The 10,000-nt window shown below is 37.6% G+C and overlaps 1 protein-coding gene across 6 annotated transcripts in view; it reads left to right on the forward strand.

Annotated features, from left to right (window-relative positions):
- Nucleotides 1-10,000, forward strand: part of sv2a (synaptic vesicle glycoprotein 2A) — a 65,728-nt gene that overhangs the window by 52,553 nt on the left and 3,175 nt on the right. For all 6 annotated transcript variants that reach the window (XM_062029181.1, XM_062029185.1, XM_062029180.1 and 3 more), the window contains 2 exons: nucleotides 7,295-7,501; nucleotides 7,566-7,725. In XM_062029181.1, coding sequence (XP_061885165.1) covers nucleotides 7,295-7,501; nucleotides 7,566-7,725 — 367 coding nt within the window. The remainder of the gene's footprint in view (nucleotides 1-7,294; nucleotides 7,502-7,565; nucleotides 7,726-10,000) is intronic.

Here is a 10,000-nt window from a genome sequence, read left to right on the forward strand (position 1 = left end):
CATTTCCCTTGGCAAGTTTCACTGCAATAAGGCGCTTTTGGTAGCCACAAGCTTCTGGTTGAATTTTTGACCACTCCTCTTGACAAAATTAGTGCAGTTCAGCTAAATGTGTTGGTTTTCTGACATGGACTTGTTTCTTCAGCATTGTCCACACGTTTAAGTCAGGACTTTGGGAAGGCTATTCTAAAACCTTAATTCTAGCCTGATTTAGCCATTCCTTTACCACTTTTGACGTGTGTTTGGGGTCATTGTCCTGTTGGAACACCCAACTGCGCCCAAGACCCAATATCCGGGCTGGTGATTTTAGGCTGTCCTGAAGAATTTGGAGGTAATCCTCCTTTTTCATTGTCCCATTTACTCTCTGTAAAGCACCTGTTCTATTGACAGCAAAACAGGCCCAGAGCATAATACTACCACCACCATGCTTGACGGTAGGGATGGTGTTCCTTGGATTAAAAGCCTCACCTTTTCTCCTCCAAACATATTGCTGGGTATTGTGGCCAAACAGCTCAATTTTTGTTTTATCTGACCACAGAACTTTCCTCCAGAAGGTCTTATCTTTGTCCATGTGATGGCTTGGCTTTCCCTCACACGTTTTAACACTACCATCCATTAACTCTAAAACCTACATCATTTTAACAAAAATGTAGATTTTACTCAAACCTCAAAGTACTCATTGGTACCATCTAGCTGCTGAAGCTAGCTCTCTAATCTGCTAAACCATCTCACGCAATAACTCCACGGTGAAGAAGGTTTTAGGAGGTTTACTGAGGATTTTGTGAAACTAAAAACATACAAAATAAATGCTAATGTTAGCAGAGTTAGCTTAGCCACGTAATAATTTATTAGCATCGACACAATATGCAGAGAACAGGATTATTACAACAAACATGCAACAGCTGTTACCTTAACACACTTACAGACCTTGCTAAAGGGGAACAGAGCTTCTCACCCTATCTCTAAGGGAGAGCCCAGCCACCCAACGGAGGAAACTCATTTCAGCCACTTGTACCCTTGATCTTGTCCTTTCGGTCATAACCCAAAGCACACGACCATAAGTGAGCATGGAGACGTCGGTCAACCGGTAAATTGAGAGCTTCCGGCTTAGCTCCTTCTTCACCACGACGGACCGATGCAGAGTCTGCATTACTGCAAACGCCGCACCAATCCACCTGTTGATCTCACGATCCACTCGTACCTCAAGACCCGAGGTACTTGAACTCCCCCACTTGGGGCAGGATCTCCTCTCCAACCCAGAGATGGCCCTCCACCCTTTTCCGGGCGAGATCCATGGACTCGGACTTGGAAGTGGTTATTTTCATCCCAGTTGCTTCACACTCAGCTGCGAACCGATCCAGTGAGAGATCCTGGCTAGATGAAGCCAGAAGGACCACATCATCCGCAAAAAGCAGAGACCTACTCCAGCAGCCACCAGACCGGATCCCCTCAACGCCCTGACTGGCCCAAGAAATTTTGTCCGTAAAAGTTGTAAACAGAATCGATGACAAAGGGCAGCCCTGGTGGAATCCAACCCTCACTGGAAGCGGGTCTGACTTACTACCGGCAATGTGGACCAGGCTCTGACACTGATCATGCTGTTTGACTTGACAACTTGAATTTGTTACATAGTATTTTTTTTGCCAAAGTGTTGATATTGGTATCCGCAATTCCAACCTCTTTCATTTGGTATCATATTAGTGAGGACACTTGGGGTACCACACATCACCAGTACATTTGAGTACCACCCACCATGGTAGGGTACCCGGCTGCGTCTTCCCCGGTCATCACAGTTGGCGTCACAGTGATGACATCATGTTGATGACATCACGGCGCCACTCTCTGACATTATCGAAGAGCTCTAATGTCGCTTCCCGTCAAAGCCGCCGGGGGGAGTTTATTGGTGGCGGGATCGATGGTGTATTGCGAAAGTTGTGGTGTGGTAGTAGTGCACTGATGATACACGCAGCTGCTCCAAAATGCCACTGTTGGTTTTGGGTGCCCTTATTGGTTCTGTGGTGACCAAAGCTGCAGGCCTGTTGTGTGGCTCTCCAGTGTCCAAGGATGTATCAGTTTTTGACAAACTGTTTATGACCCTTCCCGGTCCAAATCTCAACAGTCGGGAAGCGGAATGCCAAACCGCTGACCCGGATACTCCTTCAGTGACCCTTCAAGTTAAGCCCAACCTGGGAGAGTTTCTTTGCCTTGCTTACTTAGATGATGCTCCTCAGGAAACTCCCTCAGATGAGGAGATGTTTTGGGGTAAAATGCCATCGCCTCGGCTACGCAAGCCACTGCCCATTTTAAAGAAGACGCTCTACAGGGCCGAAATGTTTCTATTGCCACATGTCAACACCTGCTCGAGGATGGGAACTCTGTATTGGCATGAGCTGATGGCTACACCTGAAGTCATCTACTTCTTACACCGGCTGAAGAAACTCTCCGAGCCTCCGCGCCGGTTTATCTCTACTAATTACATTCCTGTTTACTTAAAACTTCGAACTGTGGCACGGCTTTTCTGGCAGTCCCAAGTGGGAATATTTTTATTGAAGCACAAAAACCTTGTGATTGCCTTTTTGTTCATGCCCTCTTCTGTCATGCTGCCTCTGTTTTATATGCTTCCTTAAGGGACAAAAGTCCAGACACCTGTCACCCATAGACTTGTTCTATGCTACAGATGTGGGTGTTTTGGACACTAGAACTGATCCAACCACTTCACCACTGTGTCAACCAAATATCTTAAATGTATTACTCCCCATAAAGACCACTAACTGGGATCATTGGCTTGGGTTGATCAGTCAAGAGTTCAGGCGCTTACTTGATCACCAAAGATGCGGCCCACTAGAAGGTGGCACAAAATCTCCCTCTGAATTATCTTTATTGGCCAAGTATGGAACACAAGGAATTTGACTTGTTACTGTGCTCTCTTTGTTCAATGATAAAAACAAGGAAGAACGCAACAATGACGAGACAGCACAGTACCGTAGCAGCCATTCGTGGCGCCATCTTGGTATGAAACCCGAGGGAGAAATTACAGAACTCAAAGAACATGAAATACATTAAAGGATCAAAGAGCTGATGCAACTAACAGAGGAGCTATTTGTACATACAGCTACAAAAGTGAAAACACAGCAAAAAAAAAACCAAAAATGCAATAACTAAAACATGTTGCGCACAAACGATTGCACCATGCACGTGCACAGACAAAAAACTAAATAAAACAAACACCATTTCAACACCCACATCGCCGTGATCTCTGCAGTGCTCTAGGCCATCATCTGCTGGGGTCGGGGGGGGCAGCATGGCCAGAGACAGGAACGGACCCAACGAAGCAACCAAGAGAGTCGACTCCAACCGAGGCTGCCCATGAGCTCTCAGCAAATGTTTAGTTCGTCCAAGGAGACCGAATAGTCCGACACATGCCCACACAGCCCCGTCCCTTCCTCCACATCTCCTACGGTCTCTCCAGAGGGACTCTGGTGTGGCAGAGAGCCAGCAGCCGCTCTCTTCTAAAAATATGGCCACAGCTCTCCCCAAGGCAGACCCAGAAGTTCCCAAAAAAGCATCAAAAAGCAGCGCAGAATCCAAAAGTGTCACCCCTTGTTGCGCAGCCCCAAAGGGCCAATCCAGGAGGCAAAAAACAAAACCAAGAGGGAAACATCACAAACACACAAGAGGGAACACAAGAGCACAGAGCCTCACTACAGCGGTGCCTACCAACCATTCCACTGACCCAAAACCGAGGTATTGTGCTTTCAGCTCCGTAAAGCCCTGTATCCAAACTTATCTCAGTCCAGCTCGCTAGGGAATTCTTGTCTCCGGCCACCTCTTCTAAATCCATGAGGAAGGTAGCCAAGCATTTCCAGGGCAGCTGTGAGAAATAGTCCAATGTCTCCAATGTCAATCAATCAATCAAAGTTTATTTATATAGCCCTTAATCACAAGTGTCTCAAAGGGCTGCACAAGCCACAACGACATCCTCTGCTCAGATCCCACATCAGGGCAAGAAAAAAACTCAACCCAATGGGAACAACGAAAAACCTTGGAGGGTACCGCAGATGTGGGGACTCCCCCCTGGGCGACCGGTGCGATGGATGTCGATTGGATCTAGTTAATAGTGTGAGAGTCCAGTCCATAGTGGGGTCAGCAGGGGATCATCTTGAATGGAGACAAGTCAGCAGCGCAAGGACGTCCCCAACTGATGCACAGAAGAGTGGTCCAACCCGGGTCCCGACTTTGACCAGCTAGCGTGGCATCTGCTCACCTGATAACCTCTCCACGCAGGAGAGGGGGCAGAGCAAAAAAGAGACGGCAGATCAACTGGTCTAAAAGGGGGGGTCTATTTAAAGGCTAGAGTATACAAATGAGTTTTAATGTGTAGCTTTGGGTCTCTGCCAAGATGGACATGACCAAAACATCTAACCAGGTGGTTCAGGAGCAGGGACTCTTGGCTCCAGTTTAGCCCGCAGTCTCCTCTCTCAGTCAAATTACCAATCAAATCCAGTTTGGATGAGAGAAGATCTTGGGATTGTAGAGAATCACAGGACCGTTGCTTGAGTTTCTACCTTTACTCAGACCACAAGGTGACCGATAAGGTCTGTGGAACCAATAAGGAATTCAACACAAAGACTGACAAACCGACACTGGACAAAATCTGGATAGTTTTTGTTTGTAGTTTTCTCTTTTTTTTTCTATTGGACACTTGTATAATCAAAGTTTATTTATAAAGCCCTTAATCACAAGGGTCTCAAAGGGCTTTACAAACTCATGACATCCCCTGATCTAAACCCAACCCCTGGCTGGCTAACGTCTGCAGAGAACAGGACTATAGTTTTGTATAACTCTACTTATCATAGTAAATGTTTTAATATGTAGCCGTTTGATTTGTTGAAAATAAACGTACCTAAAAAACTGATTCACATCGGGATTGCGATTCTTACTTATGATACTTTTTTACATTTAGTTTTTTCTCAGTTAAAGGCCTCCATAGTGTTTAGTTCCAGCAAGCGACGGGTTTGTCTTGCTGCTAAAGATAGCAAAGTAGCATCAGCATGAAAGACATTTGCATTAATCTCCGTCTTTGCTGAAGTCAAATGTTTGGCCGCACTTCAGATTCTACGATTTCCTGTGTAAGGTCTCGGCTGATCGCATAGCATTAAAAAAATAGATGTCTATCATCCAATATTTAATTGATTTTTTTACATTAGTAATTCAATTAACACACAATTTCGTCATAAATTAATTTAATTAACAACAAATCTGAGGAGCCACTTGGTAGCCGAGAGAGTCGGCTCTCCACAAAGAGCCGGAATTCCCATCGCTAGTCTGGATACAATACCCAATTTGAATGGTATTATGAGCTGCCAATGTGAACATAGTGTAAAGTATTTTGAACGTGATTATTTCATTGAATCACATCAAACCATATTTCATTTTTCTTGGCTTACTCTCTCATGTCTAAAATAATTAGACTGAAGTCTAGTTCGCGACCTGGCCAACCGATGGGGCCTCAAGATGGACCCTCCAAGATCTTGTGATGAAATTGACGCTAATTCAACCAACTCCCTCAAACTATGTTCAGCCCTTACACCATTGTCCAATCCCTGCAACTTCCCCACACGTTGTGGCCAATCATCGGTTGGGCCCGCGCTCCAACGTGCACGTCAGCCGTCTAACGTAGCGCACGGCAAAGCTAGCAGGCACACTGACAACATTTAGAACAGGTTAAACATGAATAACCAACATTTGGAAAAACTCACAAGTGGATGCAATGTATGGAGGTTAAATTGTGTAATTATTACAAAAGCTTTTTTTTTTGACACTGAATTTATGTAACTGAATTTTTTGCGTTTTTATTTAGTCAGACATCAAATTATGCTGACAATTTTATTGAAAAAAGGCATTGTTTTAAAGTTCAGTGTATAAACATTTTGTGTAAAACAATTCAGTGCAAAAAAATTCAAGGTAAAAAAAATTTGGTGTGTAAAAAAATGCAGTGTATGAAAATTTCAGTGTAAACAAATCCAGTGTAAAGAATTCTGTGTAAAAAAATTCTGTGTAAATATTTCAGTGTTAAAAAAATCTGTAAAAAATTCAGTACAACAAATTTAGTGTAAAAAATTCAGTGTAAAAAATGCAGAGTAAAAAAACGTGTGTAAAAAAATTCAGTGTATAAAAATGTAGTGTAAAACAATGTGTAAAAAAATTCAGTTTTAAAAATATCAGTGTATAAAACAATTCAGTGTTAACAAATCCATTGTACAAAATACAGTGTATAAAAATTCAGCTTATACAAATGTGTAAAATAAATTAAGTGTGTAAAAATTATGTGTAAAAAAATTCAGTATAAAAAATTTAGTGTAAAAAATTCAGGGTAAAAAAAAATCAGTGTAAAAAATGTGGTGTGTAAAAAAAACTGTAAAAAATTCAGCATAAAAATATTCAGTGTATTATAAATTCAGTGTAAACAAATCCAGTGTATAAAGGAGTCTGTATTAAAAAAAAATCAGTGTAATCAAATCCAGTGTTAAAAAATCAGTGTAAAAAAATCAGTATTAAAAATTTAGTGTAAAAAATTCAGCGTAAAAATCAAATCAGTGTAAAAAAATTCAGTGTTGATAAATCTGTAAAAAAAATGCAGTGTATAAACAATTCAGTGTAAACAAATCCAGTGTATAAAGGAGTCAGTATAAAAAATTCAGTGTAAACAAATTCAGCGTAAAAAAATAAGTATAAAAATTCAGTGTAAAAAAATTCAACTTATAAAAACTTTATGTAAAAAAATTCAGTGTAGCAAAATTTAGATTAGGAAAATTCAGCGTAAAAAAATTTGTGTCGAACAATTCACTGCTTTAATAATAAGCAAGACTCACTTTCGGTAAATTAGGACTGAAGCAAGAAGCAGCCAATAAGGTGTCAAGTATGAAGTCACATGACACGGGTCTTACAGGCAGTTACCTGGGCTACAACATAATTAACATTTCAATGCTGCCCGCTGCATGTTTTCAAACTATAGAAATGATTCCAATGGTTAGAAAGTGCACTTTTGAGTGACAAACAAAGCTCTGCTTCATGCAGACCAGGCTAGAACAGAGTGGGGCGCTGAATTTTTAAACACTGAATTTTTTTTCGATAAAATTGTCAGCATAATTTGATTCAGTGTCAAAAAAAAAAGCTTTGGTTATGAAGACACACATGGACCTCCATACTGTTACCTAAAGTACATTTGGGTGCGGTGAAAGAATTGAGTAGGAGTCTGGTAAGGCGAGGACTGATCACTGATGTCCACCGTCCTCAGATCTGTTCAAGTACCGGCTGGTCAACAGCAAGCTGATCAACAGCACCTTCCTGCACAACAAAGAGGGCTGCCTGCTGAGCGACGTGGGCGACGAGAACAACGCCTACATGGTCTACTTTGTCAGCTTCCTGGGCACCTTGGCCGTGTTGCCCGGCAACATCGTCTCGGCGCTGCTCATGGACAAGATCGGACGGCTCAGGATGCTGGGTAAACGTCACCAGAGGTCTCTCTTTTCCAGGCCGGGTGTCAAAATGTCTGCTTTCCCCCTCAGCGGGATCCAGTGTGATTTCCTGCATCAGCTGTTTCTTCCTGTCCTTCGGCAACAGCGAGTCGGCCATGATCGCCCTGCTCTGCCTGTTCGGGGGCATCAGCATCGCCTCCTGGAACGCCCTGGATGTGCTGACAGTGGAGCTCTACCCATCTGACAAGAGGTAGCACACATGTTATCCACTCTGATTAGCTGCGCCACCTGGATGATGCTCATTGCTTGTAGTAATGCTCACTGTTGCCACCTACTGGCTGCTGTCTGATTTGGAAGTAAATACAATAATATCATATAATTGTAGTAATGTTTTGTACTTTAAGATCAATTATGTTATTTGGTAACATATAATCACAATATAATAATGATAATATAATAGTAGTGGTGTTTTGCATTTTAGAACCTATTATCTAAATGTTATTTTATTACAAATAAATACCAATATAATAATAATGATATAATAGTTTTATTGTTTTGTACTTTAATACCTGTTACATAAATCTTATTTTACTACAAATGAATACCAATGTATTAATAACAACATACTAGTAGTAGTTTTGCATTTTAGTACCTATTATATAAATGTTAGTTTTATTGTTTTGTACTTTAATACCTGTTATATAAATCTTATTTTATTACAAAAAATTACCAATGTATTAACAATAGTAGTAGTTTTTCATTTTAGTACCTATTGTTAAAATGTTATTTTGTTACAAGTAAATACAAAAATATAATAATGATGATAATATTGTAGTAGTAGTTTTTTATTTTAGTATCTGTTATATGAATGTTATTTTATGACAGATTAAAAAATCATATAATAGTAGTGGTGTTTTGTATTTTAATATCTACTATATTACGTTATTTTATCAAAAGTAAATATCAAAATAATGTAATAATAGTAGTGTTTGGTATTTTAGAACCTGTTATATAAATGTTATTTTATTGCAAATAATACCAATACAATAATAGTGATATAATAGTTTTATTGTTTTGTACTTTAATACCTGTTATATAAATCTTATTTTATTGCAAATAAATACCAATATAATAATAATTATATAATAGAAGTAGTGTTTTGTACTTTAAGATCGGCTACGTTATTTTATTACAGATGATACCAATATAATAATAATTATATGATAGTTTTGTTTTGTACTTTAATACCTGTTGTATAAATCTTATTTTATTACAAATAAATACCAATGTATTACTAACAATATAATAGTAGTAGTTTTTTATTTTAGTACCTATCATATAAATGTTATTTCATTACAAGTAAATACAAAATATAATAATGATGATAATATTGTAGTAGTTTTTTATTTTAGTATCTGTTATATGAATGTTATTTTATTACAGATTAAAAAATCATATTATAGTAGTGGTGTTTTGTATCTTAGTATCTACTATATAACGTAATTTTATCAAAAGTAAATATAAAAATAATGTAATAGTAGTGTTTTGTATTTTAGAACCTGTTTTATAATGTTATTTTATTACAAATAATATCAATATAATAATAGTGATATAATAGTTGTATTGTTTTGTACTTTAATACCCGTTATATAAATCTTATTTTACTACAAATAGATACCAATATAATAATAATTATATAATAGAAGTCGTATGTTGTACTTTAAGATCTGTTACGTTATTGTATTACAAATAATACCTATATAATAAGAGTGATGTAATAGTTGTATTGTTTTGTACTTTAATACCTGTTATAAAAATCTTATTTTATTACAAATAAATACCAATGTAATAATAACAATATAATAGTAGTAGTTTTGCATTTTAGTGCCTATTGTATATATGTTATTTTGTTACAAGTATGTAGAAAAATATAATAATGATGATAATATAGTAGTAGTAGTTTTTTATTTTAGTATCTTATATAAATGTCATTTTATTACAGATTAAAACATATAATAGTAGTGGTGTTTTGTATTTTAGTATCTATTATATAACGTTATTTTATCAAAAGTAAATACAAAAATAATGTAATAGTAGTGTTCTGTATTTTAGAACCTGTTTTATAAATGTTATTTTATTACAAATAATACCAATATAATAATAGTGATATAATAGTTGTATTGTTTTGTACTTTAATACCTGTTATATAAATCTTATTTTATTACAAATAAATACCAATGTATTAATAACGATATAATAGTAGTAGTTTTGCATTTTAGTACTTATTGTATAAATGTTATTTCGTTACAAGTAAATACAAAATATGATGATGATATTGTAGTAGTAGTTTTTTATTTTAGTATTTGTTATATGAATGTTATTTTATTACAGAATAAAAAATCATAATAGTAGTGGTGTTTTGTATTTTAATATCTAATATATTATACTATATTATGTTATCAAAAGTAAATATAAAAATAATGCAATAATAGTAGTATTTTGTATTTTAATGTGTCTTGTGATAA

The sequence above is a fragment of the Entelurus aequoreus genome, linkage group LG20 (assembly GCF_033978785.1).
Source record: "Entelurus aequoreus isolate RoL-2023_Sb linkage group LG20, RoL_Eaeq_v1.1, whole genome shotgun sequence".
Classification (NCBI taxonomy): Eukaryota; Metazoa; Chordata; class Actinopteri; order Syngnathiformes; family Syngnathidae; genus Entelurus; species Entelurus aequoreus.